The 27,939-nt window shown below is 42.4% G+C and overlaps 1 protein-coding gene across 3 annotated transcripts in view; it reads right to left on the bottom strand.

Moving 5' to 3' along the window:
• Nucleotides 1-4,101: 4,101 nt before the first annotated feature.
• Nucleotides 4,102-27,939, bottom strand: part of kmt2a (lysine (K)-specific methyltransferase 2A) — a 44,059-nt gene continuing 20,221 nt past the window's right edge. For 2 of the 3 annotated variants that reach the window (XM_032545922.1, XM_032545923.1), the window contains exons 12-34: nucleotides 27,739-27,852; nucleotides 27,410-27,594; nucleotides 27,143-27,319; nucleotides 26,014-26,124; nucleotides 25,690-25,763; nucleotides 23,551-23,765; nucleotides 23,368-23,465; nucleotides 23,145-23,282; nucleotides 22,903-23,061; nucleotides 21,914-22,025; nucleotides 21,732-21,810; nucleotides 21,454-21,614; nucleotides 20,341-20,487; nucleotides 17,650-20,224; nucleotides 13,055-15,706; nucleotides 12,530-12,598; nucleotides 12,227-12,453; nucleotides 11,932-12,006; nucleotides 11,639-11,813; nucleotides 10,616-10,723; nucleotides 10,443-10,523; nucleotides 9,362-9,491; nucleotides 4,102-9,285 (exon numbers count right to left, since the gene is read on the bottom strand). In XM_032545922.1, the coding sequence (XP_032401813.1) occupies nucleotides 9,010-9,285; nucleotides 9,362-9,491; nucleotides 10,443-10,523; nucleotides 10,616-10,723; nucleotides 11,639-11,813; nucleotides 11,932-12,006; nucleotides 12,227-12,453; nucleotides 12,530-12,598; nucleotides 13,055-15,706; nucleotides 17,650-20,224; nucleotides 20,341-20,487; nucleotides 21,454-21,614; nucleotides 21,732-21,810; nucleotides 21,914-22,025; nucleotides 22,903-23,061; nucleotides 23,145-23,282; nucleotides 23,368-23,465; nucleotides 23,551-23,765; nucleotides 25,690-25,763; nucleotides 26,014-26,124; nucleotides 27,143-27,319; nucleotides 27,410-27,594; nucleotides 27,739-27,852 (8,138 nt within the window). In that variant the 3' untranslated portion in view covers nucleotides 4,102-9,009. The remainder of the gene's footprint in view (nucleotides 9,286-9,361; nucleotides 9,492-10,442; nucleotides 10,524-10,615; nucleotides 10,724-11,638; nucleotides 11,814-11,931; nucleotides 12,007-12,226; nucleotides 12,454-12,529; nucleotides 12,599-13,054; nucleotides 15,707-17,649; nucleotides 20,225-20,340; nucleotides 20,488-21,453; nucleotides 21,615-21,731; nucleotides 21,811-21,913; nucleotides 22,026-22,902; nucleotides 23,062-23,144; nucleotides 23,283-23,367; nucleotides 23,466-23,550; nucleotides 23,766-25,689; nucleotides 25,764-26,013; nucleotides 26,125-27,142; nucleotides 27,320-27,409; nucleotides 27,595-27,738; nucleotides 27,853-27,939) is intronic. The other variant, XM_032545924.1, reaches the window with a different exon arrangement.

Here is a 27,939-nt window from a genome sequence, read left to right as displayed (position 1 = left end):
TTATTTTGGAGAAAGAATGAATAGATTAAAGGTTCGTCTATGTTTTGACTCTCACCTCTACAGTCATGAGAATGACAAGGATGGAAACAAGCGTCCTCCGTGTTGATGCTGGACTTAGTGAAAAGGTGAAGCTCTGCCCTCCGCAGGAAACTCAGAGTAGAGCTGCTGCTTTTCAAGAGTTAAACTGGTTTGAGCACCTGACCAGGATGGTTCCTGCTTGAGTTTAACAGGTGTTACAGAAAAATCTGTGACCCATCATTTTCTGTGACCGCAGATTATTCCGGCCAGAGTAATCTGTGACCAGTTTGATTTTAGCTATTTGAGGGTTAAATATTACTATAAATACACAGAGATTGTAGCGATGAGGTGGTAGAGCTCTGAAAAATAGTTGTTTTAAACTCTGACATTATTTACAGTAAGGTCACAGATTATTTTGGCCAGAATAATCTGTGACCAGTGCGATCCATTTCTTAATCAGTTGCCGATTTATTAAATGGCCACAGTTGGTTTTTCATATTTTAATGACAGCACATAGGGATTCGATGGGATGGTCATTGTTCAGCCTCAACTACAAAGTAACATATTTTCTCTGTCAATGCGATGGTAATATAGGAGCAGTGAATCTTACAATCCCAGCTGTTCCAGTATTTACCCAGTATTTGCACGCTATCGCCCCCTGCAGTCACAGAAAATGATGGGTCACAGATTTTTTGTAACGTGTTTTTCTGTAGATCCCTGCTAATGGTTGACCTACATTGGTCCTGAATCCAGCGTCCTACAACGACTCAATACAACTCCAGCATGAATTTGGGCTTAGATTAGCCAAATAAATTATTTACCAGGAGATCCAAGCTCAAAGAAATAACATGGGTTAGTTTGTTGTTAGCAATAGCATTGTTATCAGACTAATTACTTAAAATAGTAACCACTACTCACTACTCACCCGGCAGAAACAAGTTGACAGCCATTTAACGCTTCTTTTGATCCAAAATGGTTGACCCAACCTGAAACTAAATAATTGTATTCTCCAGGCGTTTGAAAACTTTCTTCTGGCTCTTCGTATAATATGAACTCTGCAGCACCAGACAGTTAGTTATGTGGATTCCCTCACCTGGTAAATCCTCAAAATTATAAGAGAAATCATTTTTATAGAGATAATACGGATCATATCCTAAATATACGCGAATTTCTTCAAGATGCCTTGTCTGTCTCAGCCTATTTAGGGCATTGGCGTACTCCTTGTGGTCCATTTTGGAACAGGAGAAATCCACTTCCGGACCTCCATTTGAATTTCGCGCGTCATCCGGGTCACGTGTCTGCAACGTCAGGAACTGTTTCACCAACTCCGTTAAGGGGATGACGGTGTTTAACTGGCTGGTTAATGCGGCTAGTCAAACACATTTAAATTAGGAAATTATTTTAGAAACGATTCGCATGCCTGTTGGTGTCTAAATAAAACGCTTATGGTGTGACATGCCTGAGAGCAAAGAGGTGAAACACATGGGTTTGCTTAACGTTTTGACAGTAAAACTGTAGTTTAATGGGCTGGCAGCTCTGTTTACACCAGCAGAAACTCGTTTCTGAGGTGGAGCTGAAGTTAGGACATGGATTTAATTAGAGTCACCAGACTCACCACTTTCAGGCTCTGCCACAGTCATTTCCTGGAAGTATGTGCGAACCTGCTGATCAGAGGGTTTTCAGCTAATTTGAACAACTTAGCCAAACGAGAAGGCTTAAAGTCACTTTCAGTGGGCAATGACACATCAGTGCTGGGTTTGCACGGCACACACTTCTATTTTTTTTTTTTGTTGTTGTTCATTTCACAGACCCTCTCTTTTCCAAACACATTTCTTGGTCACGTTTTGAGTATTTTACCTCTAAATAAATATATCACTTTAAATGATTTAAGAAAAATTAATAAAGGCTTAAGACAGGAACTTTATTCCATTCTCTGGGAGACTTATTCCATAGTTTTCCAGGTTGTTCAAGACAGTGAAGGAACATTTCAGTAACACGGAGGAAATCTATTTTCTAGACTCTTTTAGGAAAGCGTAGAGACCCTGTTTTCCATTTTTTGTTCGAGATATTTCAAGACTTCAAGAATTTTGTTACTTATATATTACTTATATTAATGAAGACTGCACAAGAGCTATATTGTCCACTGTTCAAAACTCAATAGAAACCCAGTCTATAGACTTTTCCAGAAAGCATAGAACCCTGTTTCATACATTTTTCAAGACAGCGAATGGACTTTGCTCTCCAGAAATAACTGGAAACAAAACTGACTGTTCTGTCCAATTAACTGAGATCCAACATTTAGTTTTAATTAAAAGAATTAACAATGAGATAATATTTCAATGCAATCAGTGAGGAGGTACTCTGCTGTTTTGAGGTTTGGAAACCCTGAGCAAAAATGAACAGCAGGTTGTAAAACTTCAGGTGCCTCAGAGCGTTTATGTGCTCAGCAAAAGTATAGGAAGTTTTTCTATTGGTTGTTTTGATAAAGAATGAAGTCTAATAGTTCAGGTTTCTAAAACTAATTCAGCCCAATTCCAAGTGCAAGTTGCATAAGAGGAGAAACTGCCGCTGACGGGTGTGGCTGAGTGTGTGACCCCTTGTTGACCTTCCTGGAACAGGCTCAGGAGCTCCAGACCCTTTGAATGGAGAGCTGGTTCTGGTAGTGAGGTACGGTTGACGACAGCCGACACTTTTCAAAACCGTGTAGGATCAAAATAATCAGAAACAACATAGGAACTTTCAAAGACTGTAAAAACCTTAAGTTTTATGTTTTACAACACTGCTTGGAAACTCTTTTCCCATGTGTTGTTAAATCAGCGTGATACACCCAGTTTGCTTAAAAACCCTATTGACTTTGCAACACTGTAACATCTTGATTTTCACACTACACCTTGTTCCAAATTATTATGCAAGTGATGTTTTCTCAGATTTTCCTAAATGGTCGATGCAAATGATGGTCAGTATAATTTTCAAGTCATGAACTATTACAGTATAAATCAAATTTTACTGAACAAAGCTCTCCATAAGAACAGTATTTTTTCAAAAATAAAAAACCCAAAATGCATTGTTCCAAATTATTATGAACAGCAGATTTTCTAAACATTTTATGGATTATAAAGAACTGCAAACGGTCATTCTTTGAATGTGCAGCATTAAGTGGTCACATGTACTAAAGTCAAAAGCTACTTCAATCAAAAACATCTTAACAGACCGAGTTCCATGTTAACATAGGACCTTCTTTAATATCACAGCACAATTCTTACATCCATTGAACTTGTGAGTTTGTGGAAAGTTTCTGCTTGAATTTCTCTGCAGGATGTCAGAAAACCTTCCCAGAGCTGTTTTGATATGAACTGCATTCAGATCTTCTGCTTGAGGAAACTCCAAAGGTTCTCAATAGGTCAGAGGTCAGAGGAGGATGGTGACCACACCATGAGTTTCTCCCCTTTTATGCCATAGCAGCCAATGACACAGTGGTATTCCTTGCAGCATGAGATGGTGCATTGTCATGCATGAAGATGATTTTGCTACTGAAGTTACGGCTCTTCTTTTTGAACCATGAAAGAAAGTGATCAGTCAGAAAGTCCATATACTTTGCTGAGGTCATTTTCAAACCTTCAGGGACTCTGAAGAGGCCGACCAATGATTCTCTCCCCATGATTTCAGCCCAAAAAATGACTCCACCACCTCCTTGCTGACGTTACAGTTGTGTTGGGACGTGGTGGAGATTTCCTTTAATTGAGCTCACCAGACAAACTAATCTACCCAGCTCTCTGAAATTAATTAGTGATTCAAAGAGCCCTGACACACAATACCATCTATAAATTTAATAGCACAACAAAAATGTTTATCTTTATGACACTTAAATCCAATTTGCATAATAATTTGGAACACGGTGTATAGTAAGCTGCGTATATTTCTACATTTTTCGAGTCTGCTGCTTACTTTCCATGACCGTGTAGAAATCCTGTTTTCTAGACTCTGAAACTTCATCGGAAGCTTAAAGTCCAGGCAGAAACTCAGACATAAATAAGAACTGTGTCAAGATTTGTGCTTCAAGGAGAAACAAGAGACAGAAAAGAGTAAAGGCGACATGTTTATTATTTAAACTATCACTTAAATAAAAAAAGTGCATAGAAAATAAACATGATTAGAAACTTTTTTTTTACATTATGTACAACTTTGTTACCTAATTATACATTCAACCAAGTAGTTTGTGGTTTATTTTTCACGGTGGTGGTTTTCCTTCATTTCACTGATGTGTAGAACACTGTTGAATGGGAGAATAAATGAATGCCATAAGAAGTTTTTTTTGTTTTCTTTTTGTTTTTTTTTTACAGAAAGCAGGAGGATGTTGGTGTAAGACAAAGGTATTCTCAAGGCAAAAGAAAACTGGCTCATTCATGATCCCTCTTTGTCCACATCCTACTGTAACCCCACCCCGCCTTTTTTTTGACACTACATCCCATCTTAAGCTGTCTATACACAACAAAATTACACATACAGGTTAAGTACTCCTACGACCTCTCCAGAACTTTGAATTGTAAAAGAGCGGTTCCACATGGATGCTGTGGTAAATAAATAAATTAAAGGTTCTCAATGTCAGCATTTTCACTTTCTATAAAACAGTACATCATAAGAACAACCAAAAAGCTTCGGAGGACAGAAAGAGATAAGAGAGGGAGACATGAAAGCAGTCTAAAGTGAAAAATTTAAAAAGAAGCCATTATGGTGGTTTCTTTAAACCTCTGGTTTCCATAAACCAAACTCTGAATTTTACCACATCAAGTAAGTCGTCTGAAACGTCCGTGTTAAACAAAATCTGAGAAAAAGAAAAAGAAAAACATTCTCTACAACAACCAGAAAAATAAACCCAAACGTCTGACCTCAAGAAGTTCACAACCACATTAACACAGTTACATTTCTCATCACATGAAAGCCATTTCGTTCCAGAAAACAAAACAAAAACAAAAAAGAAGAAAAGAAACAAAAACGACAAAAGAAAGAAACTGCAGCGCTCCTTGCTGGTGAAGGATTCGCTCACAGGCACAGCAAAACTGGTACTGGATATCAATATACAAAAAAGAATGATGCACGTTAGTTTTATCTGATAGTACTGTAACACAAAACCATTATAGAGTACACGGGAACGTTGCTATTAACCGTTATAAATCCGCTGTTTTGCTACTGTAACTAAGTTTGTCTGTCCATTCCATATATTTGTATAGATACAAGAACAAGAAAGTACTATGCATGTTTCCATATACTGTTGAGTATTTATACTATAATTACAGATAATGACGGAGAAGGGCCACTGGTGTGGCGTGGTAAAATGTCCAAGGAGACGACAGAAGATGTTTCCTTATTGTATATATGCTGCTGATAACGTCAAAAGAACCTCGACTCTGTTTTACGGAACACTCTGATCCTGAAGATGGAGCTTGTTTGAAGAGAAAGCCCTTAGCATCAGTAACCATGTTTCTTCTTTATAGCCGGTACTGGCGGAAAAACAGTTTGAGCTAAACCAGCAAGAACCAAAACCGCTGAATCCATTTAAGGTCTTCCATCTCTACAAAAGAGAGAAAACAAAACAAAAAAACAAAAACAAGAAAAAAAAACAACACGCAGCTGACCAAGTATCAACACCATCACGGGTCTGGTGATGTGGAGGAAGAACATACATTCATTGTTGACCTTAGCAGCAGAACCCAGCGAGCCCAGCGGTGGCGCCACAGGAGACTTATCGGGAAGGAGAGGGCCGCCGATGCGGTCCCCGAACTTCGCTTTTTTTGTTTTTTGTTGAGCAGAAAGAATCAAGTGCACTTCTCTGGAGCTTCAAAACAAGAAACGCCCGACCAGAGCCTGGTTTCACGCAAACTCCGGCTTCATGTTCTGTGCTTGTGGTTTCAGCACTTTTGAGTTGCATTCTGTCTGGAGAAAGAGCTGAGGTTTTTTTTATTATTACTATTCTTCCTATGAGTATTCAGTGCCTGTTTCACAGCTCAAGTGCAAACCGTCCGTGGTTTGTATTTTAATTTCAGTTCACCAGAATAACGGAGCAGTAGCTGCAACAGGTCGCAACAAAGTCAGCGCAAACGGCGTAAAGATGACACGAAGGGATACAAAACATGGACTCTGGCTTCAGTTGATCCTGCCTTTTAAATATTTGCTCTGGGACATGAAGGTTTGTGGAAACAAAAGAGGAGAAAGGGGGGCAGAAACAAAGGAAACCAAATGATAAACATGTTTCCTGAATGCTGGTGAGCTATGAATTCTTCTTTGTTTTTCTTTAACTGGCTCAATGGAGATATGACGAATGCTGCTGATAAGAGTTAAAATAAAGGCACCTCTTCATCATAGACCAAGTCTGCAGAGGGACTTACAGTGTCTTGCTAAAGTGTTCACTTTTTCATATTTTATCAAACAACAACCACAAACTTCATCGTATTTCATTGGGATTTTATGCAACAGGCCAACAAAAGGTAATTCATAGTTAAAGTGGAAAGAAACTTTTTACAAATCTAGAGCAACCAAATACCTCCAGACATAACCGGGTCAGTAGGACACAGCTACAAACCTACCACCATCTTGCATAGAGAGCCTGAATGGGAGAAGCAGCCAAGACACTCAAAGTAACTCTGGAGGAAGTAATTCATCAACAGGACAACTGGAAATCCTGCACTTCACTAATTAATTTTTAATAGAGTGGGCAGGAAGAAATCCATGTTGACAGAAAGCCTGAACACGTCCTGCTTGCAATTAATCAAAAATCATGCAGCGGAATAAAACTGACACAAAACGTCAGAAAAATCTTAAACACACCATCTCTAAAATGAGACATGGCAGTGGCTGCATCATGAGTTATGAGTTATTTTGCTGGGAAGAATGGGTAAAAATGCCCGTCTCTTGTGCAAAGCTGGTAGAGACAGACACCAAACGACAGACGGAAAGCTGAAAGTAATTTGGCAAACTGTTAACTTCGCTTTTATCTACTACTTTCTGCTGGTCAATCACATAAAATCCCCCCCCCCCCAAAATACAAACTTTGTGGTTGATAAAATATTGAAATATGTATGAAAACTTTTGCAAAGCACTATTTTTAATTTTTATTTTACAAACATGGGTAGCTTATTTGTTTGTTTCCAATTAGCGGTAAGCCAGTCGACGTCCTGGCTGATCACAGAACGGATTCGATGATAGCAGCAGCAGCAGCAGCCTGTGAGCGGACTCGACTCTCGGATCGACGCGGTGTGGAGACGATAAGGCTGGAGAGAGGAGATATCTGCTATAGATCCACAATCTAAACTCTCTCAAGTGCATAATTATAGTTCGCATGACGGCCAGACCAGTAGCTACAACTGGGACATTTAAGAAAGAAAAAAAAAAAAATCTCTAAAAACAATAAAGATGAAATAAACATCAGCTGTGGCCAAACGGCCTGTCGTGGATAAAGAGCTACTGGTGGACTGAACTAAACAGGAACCAAGCCACAGACCAGTGTCAGTCTTTGGAATCAAAGAAAAACATTCAGGCTCCAAATTTAGAATAAAACAAAACAAAAAAAACCAAAAAACAAACAAACTTTGAAAAAGCAGTGGAATACAAAACATATCGACCAAGCATTAGTGTTTGTAAACCTCTATTTCCTACAAAAATGGCAACAAAATAAATATGAATTTTTAAAAATATAAATACCATCATTAAGTGCTATTCACTAGTGAGTGCTTTTAATCTTTTTTTCTTTTTTTGTAAAAAAATATACATTATTTACATTGTTTTGTTTTCTTTCCAAAAGCAAGCATGGTATTTTCCTGTCTGTAGTAAAAAGACAGATAACAAACAACAAATAAAAAAACAAAAACAAAACACATTTTTTTCCCCCATAATAATGGTTATCACAACAGGCCCGAGAAGAAATGGGGGGAGAGCTGCATGAAAATTCAATTTAACAGGATGGCGTTTGGTTCTCTTGCTGCTGTGGTTTTGGGACGTCCCAGCTTACACAACTACCAAAGACAATCTGATAACAATGACAACAACAACAGCGTTCGCAGACCTGAAACGCGTCCGTCTGCGCGCTCCGGCGTCATTCGGATGAAGCTCCAAAAGTAACAAAGAAAATCATTTTAAGTACGTCTATTCAAGCACATCAGTAGGTTTCCCTGGTCCCCATGGCCGTCAGTCCACCAGAATCTCTAGCTGCCTCGCTCCCTCGGGCCAGAGGCTTGATCCAATCATCTCAGATTCACTTTTAACCAATCAGCTGAGGTTAAATCTGAGGACACCCTTTACAGCAACGGTAAAAAGTAAACGGTTCTCTTACGAACTAAACTTTTCTCCCCTCCCTGATGTCTTTATTTTTGTTTTTCCTGTTCCTGCTACTTTTCCTCTTCCTGCTCCCACTAGTGTTTCATGCTGCACAGTTCCCACCAGGCTGCGCCTATTTACAGGGTCAAATAAACACTCTATAGGGGAAGGTTTCAGCTCTGAAGGCATCAGGGCACACTGAGACAAGGAGATATGCATTGACAACACTGAAAAAAACAAAACAGAGTCCTAATTTAACCCCCAATAAAATAAAATATCACTGTTTCAAGTCCCTTCAACAAATTGCACTTTGGTGTAAAATGGATCCAAGTTCTTTGAATTTTTTTTTTTAATGTATCCTTTCCTTTAAAGTTCACATTAGTAGATCATAATATGTTTCTAAAAAAGGATTGGCCGATGTAGAAAATAAAAAAATATGAAGGGATAACCATCATCCAAATATAAATAAAAGGAAATATATTGCAATGTCACGTCTCGTTACTCACCTTTCCAGGTGAAACTTTCAATGCCGAATATAAATTAGACAAAAGGAGGCACAATATGTTTGGGTTTCTACATATGGCCCTTCCTGCAGACGCGCCGCGGCCCGTAGCAGCCGCTGGTGTCATTTTTGTAGCTTAAAACTGTAAACCGGCAGGAAGCGAGTCGTTCAGATGGGAGCCATCAGTTGAGGAACTTGCGGCACCTCTTGGCGCCGCAGTTGCAGGGCAGCTTGTTGTTGGCATCCTCGATGGGGAACTTGTAGTCGTAGGTGAGCTCCTCGCCGCAGCAGATGCGACGCGAGGCGAAGATGACGATGTGCTTCTGGCCGTCCACGGCGATGACCCGGGAGTAGCAGTTGGGCTCGCAGGAGTGGTTGATGAAGCGGGCGGCGTTGCCGTGCACGGTGGCGTCCACCACCTCGTACTCGTCGATGCGAAACATGTAGCAGCCGATTCCCTTCGGAGGGCAGAGAAGACTTGGTTTAGCACGCTCGGTCCGCCCAAAAATAATGGAAAACTGTCAGAGGCCTCACCTTCCCATCGTAGTATTTCTCCCGCTTGTCAGTGAGCACGGACCGAATGACGTTTCCAGAGTATTCGATCACCATTTCCCCGGCCTCGATGGTTTTCTTGCAAAACAGACCGCGACCGTGAATAGGCGACCTGCAGTGGGAAACATGAAGACTCAAGTTTTGCAGCAGTGGCTTAAAAGTTATTTTACCTTTTGGGGCTTTTCGCATTATGTCATGTTGTAAACACACACTTGAATGGATTTTACTGGATTTTTGTCCAAGTTACTGGGCATCTGGATTAGCACTGTTCATTTCATCATCTAAAAACGGCAAAAGTACAGAACAACTGCAAGCCCAGTCAGCCTAAACAGAAAGGCCAGGCAAGGAGAAGCAGCCAAGATGCTAACATGCTAGTGTAAGCCAGTGCTTCTCAATTCCAGTCCTCAGGCTCCCCTGCTCTACATGTTTTAGATGTGCCTCTATTCCAGAGCAGCTGATTCAAATGATTGCATGACCGTCAACTGCTGCAGAAACCTGTTGATCACCCATAGATTCAATCCAGGTGTGTAGCAGAAGGGAAACACCTAAAACATGCAGGGCAGGGAGGCCTGAGGACCGGAATTGAGAAACGCTGGTGTAAGCCAACATGACAATGGTAGCATTTAAGCTAACATTAGCTTTATATCTAATTTGGACTTAAAGTTATCTTACTGAATGGATTACATTAATGTTAGTCAACATGTTAGAGTAAGCCAAGACTTACAACACTCTGGAGGAGCAGCAGAGATTCCTGGTTTTACAACTAAGATCTACTTTGTGTTGGACTTCCATCTAAGGTCCCATTTTTTTCACATTAAGTTTGTGAAAGCAATCGAGGGATATAACTCATGTAAGGCCTCATGTTTTGTTCATCATCTTTTTAAAAACAATCTTTTTTTTTACCTTTAACATTAAGACTTATAAATATGTGAACTCTGACTCAACAGCACTAAAGCAATGACTTGTACGAAAGCTGCTAACAATTTAGGTGTCACTATTTAACTCTCCTGCAGACTTCTCCCAGCCTTGTTTAAATATGAACAGCTAATGGCATTTATCTAACCTGTAGACGCCGACCGTTTCCTTAGAGGTGCCTTTGAGCTGTTTGAACCTCGCAGCAAGCGGCAGCTCCATGGAGGCCCGTCTGAAGTGGCAGCATGAGGACGAAGTAAAAAGCAGCTTTATTCCCAATTCCACACCCATGAAGCCGAGACCTAAATTACTTCGGTGACTTACCTTGCAGTCCTGAGCTGCCCTTCCTCTTCATCTTCCTCCTGCGGCCGATACTCGGGGGGCTGTCGATGTTTTGAAGCCAAGAAATTAAACATGTCAAATACGGACCTCCTGGTGGGAAAAGAGCAACGCAGGATTGAAGCATTAGTGAGACAGACAGCATGGAGAGTATAAAGAGTATGTTGAGAGTCAACTGTGGAAAAGTGTTGAAGCAACGGTTGGAGTGGGACAGCTTCTGATTTACTTCAGGCTCCTTTTGATATTTACACACCTGAGCAAAAGTTCACAATGCCTCTAAACCACAGGATTAAAATCTCCACTTTAAATAGCTAGAATCTCTGCAGAAAGGGGGTTTCTGAACGGCCAATACATTTCATACTGACGCTGCAACTAAAAATTATTTATTCGGATAAAAAAAAAAATGACACGTTCTACAGATTTTTAATTTAACTATTTAAGCTTATTTTTTTACAATATTTAAAACCCCATAAAAATGCTAATAAACAAATAATACATTTCTTTTTTAAATAACAAAATAATTTTTATTGTCTAAAAATCAGCAACATTTCTTTTGTGTATGTTTGAGCTTTTAGCAAAGGATGCTGAAAAAAATACTTCTATCATCAGCAACTTTCTGGTTGATATAACATCAAAACAGTGTAAGGCTGAGGTGATTTTTGTTTTTTGATTAAATAAAAATTTGATTTAAATAAAGCTCTTAATCACCTCGGTTAACAAAAGTTGAACCAGTTGAAGCTAAAACTGTGAGGAGTTCTGGATAGAACAGATTTACAGACGAAAGGTGTTTATCTTAAATGAACATTTAGATATTTTCTGAACAGTTTTAGTTCTGCTCTGAATACGTTGTTCTTTCAGCAAATTACTTTTCATATAGTCTGCACACTCCAGTTAACAATTAATCGAGAAGTAAATTAGATGATGATAATTACTATAATAATCAATTCATTACCATGAGTCGTTTTAACCTTAATTCATACCCAAACGGTTCAAAGTCCTCGCTCTAACCTGTGATGGATTTCTGCGCGAGCTGAGCCGTGGGGGTTCAGCGGGGGCTCGTCCGTGTCCTCCGGCTTGTGGAAGCGGAACCGGTAGCTCCGACAGTGCCTGGATCCGTACAGCTGCTCCAGCAAGAAGACCACCGCTTCGTGGACGACCCCCAGCATCCTGAGTCCGTTCACACCTGCGGGTGACGCCGGGAAGGAGCTCCGAGTGAGACAACAGCCTTTCACTCTTGACATGTAGGGAATTTCTGTCTGGAACTTTCAGGTTATTTCTGAGTTGTCAGGGACGTCTGTTACCTTCAAAGGAAAGCTCTCTGAGTTGTGCATTGGAGCGAGCTTCCTTCACTTTATCAGTCAGAGACTTCCAGGCCTCTGTAGAACAAAGTATTAACACATGGAAACTGGAAAAGCAACATTTCCCACATCATTTTTAATGGAAATTTTATTACAGTTGTAGCCGTATTTTAGATATCAACACCCATATATATAAAACTCTATTTGTTTGCAATTATCACACACGGTGTTGTTTGTGCCTGCTCTTAACTTAACAGTCAAAGCTAATTTACATGCGCAGCATGTTCTGGTGGCTGACCTTCGATGCTCTCACAGCGAATGTGGAAGCCGTCTTCGCTGTAGATTTCAAAGATGATGCCCTTTTTGGGTTTGCCGTCCAAGCCAGAATCTGCACTGCTGCCATCCTCATTGGGCGGTGAAGCTGCCGGAAAAGACCCTGCTTCTCCAGCTGCAGGGGGTTTGTCTTTTTCCACTATCTTTCCCGGTATGGCATGACCTTCAGATGTCTTCTTTTTACCAAACAAGCTGGAGATATAAAAATCAAACATTAGATCAATATTTTAGGATTAGCTTTACTAATATGATTAGATGTTCTTCTTACTTCTTGTTGGTTGTCTTATCTGGGGGCTTGCCGGTGTCCATCGGTTCTGGAGAGTTCAGTTCTCTGGAGCTGCATGGACGAATGATGAATTTTTTTATTGTTGTTATTATTTGTCAAGGTTTTGCAAGAAAGTAGTTGTCAGAATGGAAAAGTATTTGAGCTCCTTTCTTTCTTCTAACAAAAGGCTTCTTACTTAAAATCTTCCACAAAGGCCAGATTTGTGGATCTGTATAACTAATAGTTGTCAAAAGATTCTCCTGCCTGACCTGTGGCTCCTCCAGAGCTACTATGAGCCTCTTTGGTTATTTCTCTAATATATTCAAGTCTTTGCAGAACAGCTATATTTATACTGAGATTAAATTACTCACAAAAAGGAATAATTCAGGGGTATCATCATACCCCTGATGATACCCCTTTATCATCAGGGGTATTTATTTGTACAAAATGTTGAAAATATTGCACAGCATTTTTCTTTCACCTCACATGTCAAAACATGACCAGCAGCAAAAAACAGGAATTTCTCACCTTGGGTTTGAAGACGGCAGCTGCTTTCCAGGGTTGCTGTGATATTCATTTGCCTGGGAGGCCTTGAGCTTCTTCCCGCCAGTGATCTCTACACTCTGTCTGCCCCTCTTTACTTTTTTCTTGCTTTTGTCAGTAGCTAAAACTGCGCTCGACGCTGCTGTTGCTGAGTTAGTCGGTTTCTGATCTGACGATTTGAGGACTGGGTTTGTTCTGTTACTCTGGGAAAGCAACGCGGGCGGTTTTTGGGTGAAAACTCCAACAACGCATCCCTTGGCGGGGCTCAGATGGGCAGAAGGCCTGGGAGATAAAGCAGCGTTACGGTTCGGTTTGGACTCCATGGTCTGCACTCTGCTGACGGGCTGAGGCTGATGCTGCAGGTGAATGTTCCCACTTTCTGCCTCGCCGTGCTGGTTGACGGCCATGCTGATGGTCTGATGGGTCGGCAGGACGCAGATGCTGCTGGCGATGGATGTTTGAACTGGGGAGGTGAGCTGTGATATGAGGGGAGTTCCCCCCGCCGGCTGGAGGACCACAGGCTGATCTGACAGTCCCAGACCATGTGGATTCGCTTTGAAGAGGAGGCTACTGATCGGCCCGGCGATTTCTGCAGAACTCAGCACGGGGGTGGAGAGAGACACTGATCCCGGCGCCAGAAGCCCGGCGGAACCACTAGACGGGACAGAGACTACGTTCAACACCGACTGGCTGCTGCTGAGACCGGCGACGGAGCAAGGCAAGATGTGCGTTGAGGAATCGTGACTCAGGATGCCAGTCTGAGGATTGGGAATTCTCTGCTGTATGAGAGCGGTGGGATCCAAGTACATGACCCCACCTGACTTGGGCCTCTTGATGATATTTGGGACTTTGCGCTGGGGGGTGGAGATTGAGCTCAGCTCGACCAGGCTGCCGGGTTGTCCCGGGATGCTCGCTGTGATCTGCTGGGAAGACAGGTTGATCAGAGTCATGTTGGGAGGGCCCACTTCAGACGGCGCCAGGGCGGGCTGGCCACGGGTGCGAGCCGGTTTCTTGTTTTTCCTCGGCAGACGAGAGATGGGCCTCTTCTTGCCATGAGAGGAGGCGATCACAGCCGGGGAAGAGGTCAGGGAGGAAGGACTGGAGACTATGGCGACATTGTGGCCGAGCTCATGAGGTCGACCCGCCTCCGAGACTAGAATCTGGGACTGGTCGGAAGGCTGGGAGGGCAGACCGATGAGCAGGCCCGAGGTGGTGCTGGGTATTCCCGTTTGGAAGCCCGCCTGGGTGGATCCGGTGAACGTGTGAAGCTGAGAGGGGTGAGGTATGGTGCCGAGGACTTTGCCACCAGCGGGGAAAATGGGCTGGCCTGGAGATAAACCGGTGTTTAAGCCTCTGGTGATGGTCATGGGGCTCAGCACGGCAGAAGACGTGGCTTCCATCACTCCTGTTGCGCTGATCTTCTGGGTAACGCCGTTTGGCACTGTCTGAAGCACATAGAGAGGCTGGAACTGCTGGTTGACCACGATGAGTTTATCAGGACCCGGTTTGATGACTGCCGGGCTCGAGATCTGAGCCTGGGAAGGTCCTGGACCAGGAACTGGACTGGGACTGCCTGCAGCAGCGGCTGCTGCTGCCGCAGCTGGGAGGTATTTCTGACTCGGAAGAGGCATGGAAGGAGAATTTGGCAAACCAGACAAGCCAGACCTCGTGTTTACTTCCTGGTTTCCAGGAGTTTCAACCCCCTGACCAATAGCAGGGCTGGAAATGAACTGCTCTGAAGTCATGTGACCCTCTGCAGTCTGAGCGTCCCTGCTTCCCAAAGCTGCACCATCGTGCTGATTCTCGGTCGGCGAGACGCCAGGACCCGCTGATTTCTTATCGCCGCTCTTTTCCCCGCGGATGTTGTCCGGGTCAGAGTTCAAACCCAGGATAGTACCGTCTGAGGTACTTGAGATGAGGCCACCGGCCGAGTGGTTCTGGCTCGTGCTGACGGCCGGGCTGCGTGTCGTCAGAACCGAGAGGTCCGAAGGCAGCTCGAGAGGAAGATATGGTTCTTCGACCGATATGGAGCTGTTAACGCTGGCCTCCACCACGCCTCCGCTCTCAGCGCTGGGCAGCGGCTGCGAGAAGTCGTCAAACAGAATGTCTTTAGGCCTGTTCAGGTCGTAGGTCTCGTCCAGCAGCAGCTCAGAGGACGACGGCTCGGACTGCTGACCCAGAGTCGGCATCGACATGGAAGGCGTGTTCAGCACAAACTCCATGATGTCCGACGGCAAAATATTCCCGCATTCATCGCTGTTGTTGTTGTCAGAGTCTGACTTTAGCAGGTCTGTGCTGAGGGAGAGTTGGGCCTCCAGAGGATCCTGACCCTGGCTCTGCGGCTGGGATTTGACGCCTCCACCAAGAGGAAGACAGTTTTCCTTGTGGTTCTTTCTGCTTTCTCGTGTGTTGCCACCGCCGGTTCCACCACCGCCGTTGTCTGCCTCCTTGCTCGAATCGTGGGAGTCGCCTTTGTCCGCGTGCCTTTCTCTGCTTCTCCTCTTGGGCGCGCTCTTCTGCGGGGCGGAGGAGGAGGTGGCCGTGGTGGTCGTGGTGCTCGTGGTGCAGACGCTGGTGTCGCTCTCAGAGCCGTCGTCAACACCGTCAACCTGGCCGATTTGCTGTTTGCCCAAGGATCTGTTAAACACAACAAATATAATATGTAAGGCAATGACAGGAAGTAAAGAAAACAGCAGAGATGCACCAAGAAATCAGACGATTCCAGGCTTCAGTGGTGATAGGCATCACTGACAAAAACATTCCTCAGTGTGAAAGTTGGCAGTCAGCAGCATTGGGGGATAAATTGATTTAATCAAATTTCTTCAGATTAATTATTTTTTTTTAATCAACGAACTCCTTTGGTTTCCATAATTGAGTGATGTCAACTCACCCAAAGCCCATCATCTTGTAAGACATTAATACCTAATGATTTCTCAAACTCGAAATACTCTGATAAAAAATATTTATAATTTGTACTCTGATGGAGAAAATTGAATCAGCTAAGCTCTGTGGTAGCAAGTATTTCTGAAATTTAACAGTGAAGGCAGGGACTATTAACGTTAAAGGGAAATACACTAAAGGGATAGTTGTGCTAACATGCTAAACTGATTTAAGTAAATGAAGTTGCTTTTGTTTCAAAGAAAACGCCAAATTGAAGCTTTTTTCTCTTAACCCTCCTGTTATGTTCCGGGTCAAATTGACCCGTTTTAAAATTTACAAATTAAAAAAAAAAAAATAGAAGCATTTTTTTTTTGCATGAAACGTTTTCTATTTGTCTTAATAGGTGCACTCTAGACATAAGTTGAAAATTTATTCATTTTACACATTTGTACCAAACCCTAGGTCTACTTTTTACATCGATACTGTTCGGGTCAATTTGACCCGGCAGTCAGGTTAAAGTGCAAAAAAAGATTTTAAAATGTCCAATTCTATATGTTTCCTTGCAGTTATGAACCATATTTCACCACACACACACACACAAACACACACACGCAACCACACACACACAAGCCCACTTTCTCACTATTCTCTTTACTTCACTAGGAAACTGCGAGAAAGCAGGTGTTCACACAACCTTTGACGGGAATCTTTTCTGTTCCTGTGGACAAACTCCACCCACCCTGAGTGGACACTCAGCAGAAGTGGAGGAAAACATAAATACTCTCTGCATGACTCATTTATCTTGATTTTAATCAGCGGGTCAATTTGACCCAGAACAGTATGTGTGTCTCAAGTTCAATTATAAAGATCACCCTTTGGTAAAAAAAAAAAAAGTATAATATAAAATAATTTACCAAAGGTCAACTTCAAGGAAATTATTGTTTTTTTGTGTCTAGGTTTTTTTCAGTGGACATTAAAAATCTAAATTCCATTTTTTATGTCCAATTGAGTAAATGAGCAGGTTGTCGTCATTGATCCTTAATTTCTGAGAAATAATAAAACATCATTGCACAAATATTGATTGAAATGGTTAGTATTGGAGTTAATAATCAGATACAAAAATGTTTTGGAGGAATTTTTTGGTTTCTGACACTATTGCATGATTAAACACTCCCTGGGTCAAATTGACCCACGAACATTTTTGCTGTACCCTAGAAACGAACATAACAGGAGGGTTAAATATTAAACTGCACTCAATTGTTAATTAGAGTATTTTGTAATATGGGGAATATAATATTTTGTAGGACACAAATAATAAAAATGAATGAGCCATCATCTGTCTAATAAAGGAGCAAAGCAGATATGTTTTCACTGGGTTTTATCTAAGTGGCTCTGCTTCATAACCTGGACAATTTTACTGGATTTGAAGACCTTCACTGATGCAGATTCAAGCCGCTCTGTTACTGTTTTTGAGAAGTCATTTTATTCTACTTAGGGATTAAAAAATCCCTATGCAAGTAAACTTCTCAATCTTAAAAATGTATTGTTGTTATGTATAGTTTTTTTAAAGTGAAATCAGAACCAGCCATATTTGGTATAGACATTACAAAATCATGAGTAAAACAAACAACAGAATTTTTCATTGGTGCATTTGTAAAACATTCGAGTAAATAAATGTATCAAAAAAATTGTGTACTAACAAAGTACTCAGCATGTCCTCTTCAGTTTTTCCTTGGGCCCTTTGCTGCTGCTGTTCCTCGTCTTTCAGAAAGCGTTGAAGCTGGGATCCCCTTCCTAAACAATCGTCCAGCCCCTCTATTGACGGAAGGCCTTCGCCAGGGTTGATTATTGTCCGAGTGAAGTTGTAGTAGTAGGAGTCTTTACCCCTGTTATTCATTCCGCCATCTTCATCCTCGCCACTGTCTGCAGATGAAGATGAGGTGCTCATATCATCCGCTCCGTCCACCTGCCCCTCAGCCGACTTCTTCCGTCCGCCGGTCCTCCTCTTAACCACAGCCCCCCCTCCGTCACCGCTGCCGTAAAAGGCAATGTCCTCCTCACCGTACGAGCGAACGCCATAAAACGGAGTGAGTCCGAAGAACATGTTGGAACGTGCGCGGGCGCTGCGCCGCGGGTATCGCCTCTTGGCTGAGCCCGAGCCGTCGCTGTCGTCTTCATGATGCTTGTCCTCCATGCCTCTGTTGTGGTCGTCCTCCGGGCCTTCGCCGTCGTCCTCCTCTGCACACTGAGAGAGGAGGCTGTGGTGGTCTCTGAGCCTGTGGCGCGGACGGTTTTTGCGGAGTTCGTCTTCCTCCATCTGAGCCTGGGTGTCAGACTCGGAGCTGTCGCTACTGCTGGCAGAGGGCGAGGAGAACAGAGGGGACGGGGCAGAGCGATGGGTCCCCTGTCCAGCAGGGGAGACGGTGGAAGAAGTGCTTGTGGGACAGGAAGATTGCGTCCCATTGGGGTCAGACTTCATATTGGTCTTGAGCGGAGTGTGAGAAGAGGGTTTAACTTGCCGCTTCTTCTCTCTGGAGGAAATTGACAACTGGTTGGTTATCTGTTTGGTGTGAGACTGAGTTGCGCTCACTACGCCTTTCTCTGCAGCCAAACTGGTCTGCATCTGCTGGAAGCTTTCTGGATTGTTGCTGTACTTCCTCTCTGGACAGGGGAAATTTTCTCTGCTCTTTGTGGACAACCTGTCCTCTCCCTGGTTCTGCTGCTTCTCCCCCTGAGGCTTCCCTTGGGATTTGGTGCTGTTTCCGAGCACTGAAGCTTTGCTGTTATAGCTGGAGCTGGAGTTTGGGGAATGTGTGCTAGAGCTGCCTGTGGTTTTTGCATTGTTGTTGAGAAGAGGAGCTTTGTTGCTGCTGCTGTTCTGATGGGTCTTCTCTCTGTCTCGGTCTTTGGACACATCTCTGCTGCTGGCTGATCTGACTTTGGGGTGTTTGTCTTTGGCAGCTGAGCCTGCAACTGGGGACGTCAGGTGCAGGGAGCTCCGTTTACCGACATCGTCCTCCACTGATGTCCGTGATGAAAAGAGAGACTTCCCAGCTGGACCTGAAGAGTAATCATTAGATTTCAGTGTACTGGACTTCTGTGGGGAGCCAGATTTTCCAACGACGGATTCCTTATGAAATGGAGACGGTGTGGTATTCCCAGTGGTGCTGCTACTCTCCTTCCCTGAGCTGGGCTTGTCCTTTGATGAGGGGATGTTGGAGGGTGGATTGGATCGGTGGCGAGGCAACAAGCTTAGACCATCGTGGTCTTTGTTTCCATGTTTTCCCTGCTTGTCAACCTGTTTGGTGCCGCCACTCCTCTGCTGACTTGAAAGAGCAGCAGTGCCCACTGGAGGAGAAGACTGTCCTGAGCCCACAGGTGCCGATCTTGGACTCTTGCTCTCACTTCCAGTTCGCTTCGATTGACTTCCAGCATTGCTATCTTTAGCTGAGCCAGAGTCTCTGTTTCGCTCTGCACTTCTATAGCTGGAGTCTCTAGAGGAAGGTCTACCCCTGTCAGAATCCCTGCTTGATGGTCTATCTTTACCTTGGCTCAAGTCTTTTCCTGCTTCCCTGCTGTACTGTCTGCGTTTCTCGGAGTCCCTTTGTCCCACATCTCTGCTGAGAGACCTAGATTTGTCTATACCCTTGTAGTTAGGATTTTTGAAAGATGTCTTACTCTTATCCGTTTCTCTATTACTCGAGTCTCTATTTGCAAACCTCCCCTTTTCAGAATCTCTCGAGGAGTCTCTACTCAGCGGTTTTCCACTCTCAGATTCTTTCAGACAGGAGTCTGTACCTATAACTCTTCTCTTTTCTGGCTCTTTGGCTGATATGTCACCCTTGTCAAAGTCTTTTTGCACATGCTCTCTGGGTGATTTACTTTTTTCTGACTCCTTGGATGCTTGGTCTCGACTTGACGTCCTTCCCTTGTCTGAATCTCTCAGGCCTTGTTCCCTTGCTGGTTGCAGCCTGTTTCCATCTGTGGAAAAGGATCTGCCTCTGTCCCCATCTCTTTGGACTGGATTCTTCTTTGAGTCTTTGATGAGGTGTTTGGATTTTTCAGGGTCTCTGGCCGGGGAGGGGATGAGAGGAGGAGGTGAGGTGAGGGGTCGTGACAAACTCTGAGGTGCGGAGGTCATGCCTCTCTGCCTGTTCAGCTGGTGGGGAGGAGAGGACAGGGAAGGGGAGCTGTGACGTCTGGAGTCAATGTTGCGAATGCTCAGATTCCCCGGTGAATCTGCCACAGCTTGGCTTTGGGGCAGCGGGATTCCCTCTACGATGAAAGAAACAAAAACTGGTTTCAATGTGCAAAACTCTCCAAAACATTTACAGCTATATGAAAACATTTATTGTTATGTTCTAAATACAACAGGAGGTGCATGTTGGTACCTGGAGAAGACATTTGTTTGGAGTCTACAGCGCGCTGGCAGGGGGGATAGCTGGGATGTCTGTTTCTGGTGTAGACCCTGAGCTTCGGGGTATTTGCAGGAGAGAGGTTTTCAGAGCGTCTTGGTGACTCAAATGGATCAGGAAAGTCTGTAAGAAAAATAAACACACAAAAACACTTAATACTACAAATACTGTTATTTATACAGAACTGCAGAGAAAGAAAAAACTCAAAATAGTAATTGTCTTGATTACACACACATACACTGTGTGATTCTTCTTATATTTTTGAAAAGACAAGATGTTATTATTTTATTATTCTCTTTATTCATTTCATTCAATAGAAATAAAAAAATTTTTAATACAAAGAAAAAAAATAAAATAATGTTAATGATGTTCAAAATTACAACCCAGAATCCAATATAGCTGATATACAGTACAGACCAAAAGTTTGGACACACCTTTTAATTCAATGAGCTTCCTTTATTTTCATGACTATTGACATTGTAGATTCACACTGAAGGCATCAAAACTATGAATAACACATGTGGAAATAAAAAAGTGTAAAACAACTGAAAATACCCCTTATATTCTAGTTTCTTCAAAGTAGCAACCTTTTGCTGTGATTACTGCTTTGCACACACTCTGCATTTTCTTGATGAGCTTCAAGAGGTAGTCACCTGAAAAGGTTTTCACTTCATAGGTGTGCCCTGTCAGGTTAATAAGTGGGATTTATTGCCTTATAAATAGTCATGAAAATAAAGAAAACCCATTGAATTAGAAAGGTGTGTCCAAACTTTTGGTCTGTACTGTATATAACACTATAACGGCTTTATATCAGTTGATACTGATAATTATTTATTAGTTTTGATTAATTGATGCCATCAACTTTGCTTAGCTGACCGTGAGAAGTTGAGTGGCTAAAACCTTTCCTCTGCCTACATTCCCCAGAATGCTGTGCGGTTCTGGACTGGAGTTCAGTCAAATTATTGAAAATCCTATTGGACATATCATCTATTAATACTGATAATGTGTCTATCGCAGTATATATATATTTTGTGCTTTAATGCAGCTTACAAACAGGAATCAAAAACAGAAAAGTCAGTAAGTTAGTACCTGTAATGGGAGGTGGGCTGTGTGCAATTGTGCGATTCTCCTCAGGACCCATCACACTCTTCATGTCAGACTCTGCCACTGGAGGATGACAGACTAATATCCTGCAGGTGTACACGCAACGCTTCCTAGCGTCTAAAGTGCTCCAGTATACCCTCGAACATCTGAGGAAAATAAAATGTTTTCAGTTTGATAATATCAATTTCCTCTGCGGTTAGTACAGTTTATTTCTGTCAATCACTGAAAATAATGACAATGTCTAGATTAAAAACTCCACTTACTGGTACCCAACAGGGAAGAGCTTGCGTTTGCAGTCTGAGAGTTCAGTCAGTATTCCCAAACAATCAATTGTCATGGAGCCTGCAATGACAGTGCGTCAGTCAGTGTTCAGCACACAGAGGAAATAAAGTTAAGAAAAAGAAATGTCAGGCTTTAAAATCAATGTTTAGCAAAGGCATATCACCTATTATCATGTGGACATTTTCAGGCTCCAGCCCTGCCAGCCACTTCCTCCTGAGACTGATCCCTTCCAGGTCCACCAGGATCCTGCGGGTTACCTCAAACCCTGTCACCACCTTGTAGGAAAATACACAAACAGAAGAAATGAGGGGAAAACCTTCTCACAGCATGAATGCACATGAACTGCTTCTGCTCTCTACAGTGTCATAAGACATAAGAATTTATATCCCTTTATGACATTTTACCCTTTGGCCGCATAATTAAAAACTTCAGGCTAGCATAACGTAGCTTATAACTGTAAAAATGTTGGGAAATGATACATGGTGTAAACTGAAAATGTTATAATGCATTTATAAACAAACCAAACTCTTTAAAAAAACCTGTGGTGGCACTGCGCCAAGAACCACTGAAGGAAACAAAATGAAAACTTATGAAGAAGAAATGAGCACAACTTCCTTCTTCACAAACATAAACAAAAATAATATGGCATGAAATTTTGTTGTAGGATTCTCTTTTGTCTTTGGTAAAGGACCATAAGCCATTTGTCCAGCTGGCGATAGACTAGTGGATTTGTTTTGGGTCATATTTACCCAGAATGCCCTGCCCAATGGTCCGCTTCCTGCTTTTGGAGTTCCATTTAATCAAACCGAAACCTGGATTTTTAGGTTTTAAAGTGGACCAAACAGAGCGGGGATGATTGGACTGTAAAAAAAAATTCTTAGTCTTGACAGAAACTTACACACCAGTGGACTGTGATAACGTGGTATGCAGTTGGCTTCCCTGAATTTTATTTAGGACTAGAGAGTAAAATTGACTAAACTATAAATGCATCCAACACTTTTCAGACTTTTAATAGTAAAAAAAAAATTAAAACCATATAACATTTTTTTGTTACATGAAACCACAGTAAAATAAATTGTTTTATGGCTGTAATGGGAAGAAATGTGCAGAAGTTCCAAGAATATCAATAACTATGCAGGGTGTTGTCCTTACCTCTCCCTTGATGAGGTCCCTGTGCTTTGGACAGTAGACTTTCCTGTCTTCCAGGAACACACAGTGGCAGTTGCGGGCACACATGAAGTGGTAGCTGCTGGTGCAGGAAGTGAGGCAGCAGCCCACAGTGGCCCCAGTCTTCTCACACCTTTCACAGTTCTGCACAGAAAGCACGGCAGGTTGAGAACATCTGCAGAATAAATGCACACTGAAAGAGAGATTACGTGGACCGAAGGTCTCACCGTTTGCCTTCCCCTGAGAACAGCAGTGTGAACGTTTTTCAAAGCTCCGTTGTCATCTTCAAACACCTCTGCAGACCAGAGAGCGCAGTTCACGTGAGCCCACTCATTCTGACCGATGTATAGCAGCCTGCCGCAGTCCTAAAAACACAAATAAATGGTTACAGGTGATAACGACCCGATCCTTTTGATGCTGTGAATGGAGTTGGGATTGTTAGGGACTTACATTAGTGTACTCGTCTCCATACTGGAGGCACAGCACACACTGCCTGGTATCACTGATGCCTGGAGGAGGAAGAGGGGGTTCAGGATTGTCCTCGTGATCTTAAGGGAAAATAAAATACATTTCAAAAACAAGAAGAAAACCAGAATCCATGCATTTGGAGTCATTTATTTTTTTTTGGCTTACCTGCCAGGAGGTCAGGTGGCGGTGGCAGTGAAGGAGGTAGCAGAGGAGGTGAAGCTAGTGAATCTAGCTTGGCAAGGTTCTTGGGCTGCGGAGCTGGGATGATCTTTTTCATGAAGTGGGGGTGAACGGCCCGGCAAAGCTCCTGCCTCTCCTGCCACTGGGCGTAGTTGTGGTCCAGGGATGGAGGAAGGACGGCATTGGGGAGAAGCCCACTGCTGGTGAACAATACCGTACGGAAACACCTTAGTGGGGCAAATATCACTTATTGTGTTAAGCTGAGGCTGTTGTAGTAAAAATGCCCCTTATTGGGTTTTCACTTGGGTAGATTGATGATACCAGGAATGTTGATGCAAGTACCATACACCAAACACTCAATAAAATCAACAGTAGGGTTCATGTGTGAGAACACATTTTCTCAAGCAAATCCCAGAGATGAGTTGAAATGGCATCAACACTAATATACAGAATTGTATTGGTCTGTAATTTTAATATTCATGTTTTTAGTAGCAATAAATGGAATACTAACAGAAATAAAGGCTTTTAAATATCCATCTGTGTGTATTAATATGCTTCACTTAGTGAAAACTTTTCAAAAATATTATTGAGATAACTATTGAATCCGTATGTATATAATTGGACGTGAAGTGGATATAATTGTTTTGGAAAGTACCCTTCTTCTGAATCGGCACATTTAAATAAACACAACTTAAATGAATTTTACAGTCAGAGGTGATGAAGCTGTGAAGAGTGCGTAAACAAAAATCTAGCAATAAAACACAGATCTGAAGGGAAAACACTTGCACTGAAGCTCATCCAAAGAGTTTTTGTCAAGTTGAGCAATGCTGATGATCTGAAGCTTCAAGCCTCAGAAATCAGCAGAGGAGGCATCTAGGAACAAATCCTCCCGGTGACAGCCTCATGATCCACGCGTTGCAACGCTGGATTTAATGTGACGGCTGAAGCGATCCAGAACGCAACAGTCCAAGCTAACAAGTAAACCACAAACACGTATTGAAGGCCCTTTGAGAGAAAACCGACACAGTTGCGGTTTGCCTCCCTCAAAGCCAGGAGGCAGGCGGAATAAATGGCGTGAGAAAGCTGACAACTAAATCTGACTGACTGGCTGGGTAAGTGAACGAGTGAGCAACAGAGACTGGGTGAATGAAGTTTTCAGGAACAATCTCAGCATGCAGAAAAACATCTCTCCAATATCAAAAGGATGATTCAGCTATATATATATATATATATATATATATATATATATATATATATATATATATATATATATATATATATACAGTACAGACCAAAAGTTTGGACACACCTTTTAATTCAATGAGTTTCCTTTATTTTCATGACTATTGACATTGTAGATTCACACTGAAGGCATCAAACTATGAATAACATGTGGAAATAAAAAAGTGTAAAACAACTGAAAATACCCCTTATATTCTAGTTTCTTCAAAGTAGCAACCTTTTGCTGTGATTACTGCTTTGCCCACACTCTGCATTTTCTTGATGAGTTTCAAGAGGTAGTCACCTGAAATGGTTTTCACTTCATAGGTGTGCCCTGTCAGGTTAATAAGTGGGATTTATTGCCTTTTAAATAGTCATGAAAATAAAGAAAACCCATTTTAATTAGAAGGTGTGTCCAAACTTTTGGTCTGTACTGTATATATCTAAAGATATATATAAAACCACATCGTATTCCTTCTTTCAATAATTACAGAGCTGCGCTTCTTGCAAACATCACAAAGGTTTTTGGAAAATCTCAGATTTCAGCCGTATTACTGGTGAAAGCTTCTGCTTCTCTGTAATTACAAGCATAGCTTAGAACAGCGTTTGAGAAATGATAGCAAATCACATTCGTTAATATCACCGACTGCCAGGGACTTTTGCTTAAAATACTGACTTCCAGACTTTATTCGTATTAGGGTAAGCTTTTATTTCACTCGTTATAAAAGAATGCTTTCCCCAATTTGATCTCTGTGCTTCCAGTTTCAGCTTAGTACGAGATGTTCCGATATCAAACGACCTCAAAAGCCAAATGACAGTTTATACAGCCCATTACTGAGACAGGGAAAATACCAAACATTATTTAATCACTATTGCATTTGCTGCCATGGGATAGAAACTCACTTGGCATTGACTTTTTGCCTTTCCCAGATCCCGGATTCCTTCACTTTGAACCATGGGAAGATTCGGTCCATTTGCTGAAGCAGAAAAAAAATTCAGTGGAGTTCACATGTCAGCACAGACCCGTCTTTGAGGGCGAAACGGCGTTTGACGGCACCGGTCTTCATAGATCACAACACTAACACTTGACATCATAAGGATGAGTTTTGGCCAAACATGAGGAAACTACTATTCAAACTGTCTTGAGTATGTGTGAACTATTTTTCTTTGTTTCAGCTATAATGTTGGAGCAATGATGCCAAACCAAAGTTATTTTAGGATTCTTACCCGAATGAAGAAAGACTTCACCATGCTGTTTGCTTTCCTGCTCTCAGGCTGGCCTCCATCGCTGTTGATGGCCGTCTGAATGATTCGCACGACGTCGTCGCTGAACTCCACCTGGGAGGCGAAGCATAAAAACACAAGCACAGCATGACTAATACAGAAAAAAACCTCACCCAGATCAAGGTGATCATCTTTCAATCTACATCCCAGGTTTGGCCAGAGATGGCTTAAGTAACTTTACTCGTTACTTGAAATCTTCCCAAAAGTATTTTATATGTCTTGTCCATCTTTTTTTTTTTAACAAATATACTGTATAGTTGCAACTTAGCATTTTTCCTTTCAATTAAATGTTTCAATCTATGTTCAATATTGTTTAAATAATTTTCGGTCTTTTTTCAGTGGCATAAAATCAATAACTGTGTGAGAAAAAGAAAAGAGGCAGCTTTGATAAGGAAGATTTGACATTCACAACATGCTGAATATCCAGGCATTTTATGTTTAAGTACATAAGTAATAAGGCTTTTCTTTTTACTTGTATATGTCACCCATTTATGTTATGTGTTTTTGTTCAAATGTCATTTTAGTGAAAAATCTTTCCGAGCAAATAAATGGCTTTGGTTTTTCAGCCAAGCGATCAAATAATTAAAAGATTAATCATTAAAAGTTGCAGCCAAATTTGGCAAGGGCGAATAAAAACTTCATTCATTTCATCACTTTGTCAGATTATAAAGTGAAATCCAACTGTGGTGGAGGGAGCAAGTTGTAGCATTGATTTGGTGATTGTTCCTTGGAATGCATTCTGCTTATCGCAACCTTTTTATTACACAGCAGCTGTCAACAGAGAAAATCAAACCACTTCAGAGCAGCAAACCCAACAAAAGAGTCAATCAACCAGGAAGCTCCTTCAATCCTGAACATTTCAAATCATCTGTGTCATCTCGGCATTAAAAATGCAGCAGTTGTTCAAAACCGTGTTTACAGTAGATGTGATCCCACTTTGCCTGCCTTCATTAAATATAAATGTACATCAAGTATAAATGTACCTCTGATTAAAGAGCAGCAGACTCCAAATTTGAAAGTTTCCCTGGGCCCTGTTGTAGCTTTGCTATAAAGACTGGGGTTAGTTACTCACCAATGAATTGTAACGGCCCTGACCCATCTTTTTCTCAACAGACTCGAGATCCGGAGGCGAGTCACTGGGAGGGGTTGGGGGGACTTCCGTAAGGACCGGGGGATCCGGGCCCTCTGGGGACCGTCGAGATGGAAGACTCTCCTCTGTTTCTGGATTCAGCTCTGGAGGCTTCACCGCCTGTCGCATGATAAACGCAACACGTCCATACAGCTGAGGCTTCATTACAAACTTTAAATTCATCTACATTTACCGGTTTGTGTTTCTCACCTGTCTGTAGCGTAGCAGGTGTGTGGATGTGCGCGAGTTGAGCAGAGCGTTGAGAACATTGCGGATGCAGCCCTGAAACTCCCTCTCCAGCGCCGTCCTCCACTCGGCCGGGTGGCGCTCCGTGCATTTGGTGCATGTGTAGGCCGCGCTCTGTGGCAGCTTCGACAGCAGCTCGAATGTTTCATCTGACGGACAGAGATACGACTGGCCATTAAGGCCCCTGCCACTCGGTTTACTGCCCGTCGGCATCCGATCAGGATCGCCTGTCAGGCCTCAGACACTGAGCGTGCTTTATTAGTATTACGGCATCTACGTGGCGTCGCAGTTACCTGTAAGGTTCTCACACTTGCCATGAACCCATTTCTTGCAGCGACTGCACTCCATCTTCTTGCTGTCACAGTCGTCATCTTCAAAGCACTTATCACACAGTGGGCAGAGGTTCCCTACAGGAAAAGATTAGAACCAGCTGAAATGGGTTTTAACAACATTTTTTATGCCATCTACAGCATTTCCTACACCAACTAGAAGAG

This window comes from Xiphophorus hellerii, chromosome 18 (genome assembly GCF_003331165.1).
Source record: "Xiphophorus hellerii strain 12219 chromosome 18, Xiphophorus_hellerii-4.1, whole genome shotgun sequence".
NCBI classification, from domain to species: domain Eukaryota; kingdom Metazoa; phylum Chordata; class Actinopteri; order Cyprinodontiformes; family Poeciliidae; genus Xiphophorus; species Xiphophorus hellerii.
Note: the sequence above shows the minus strand (reverse complement) of the source record. Positions and strands in the feature narration are given on the sequence as shown.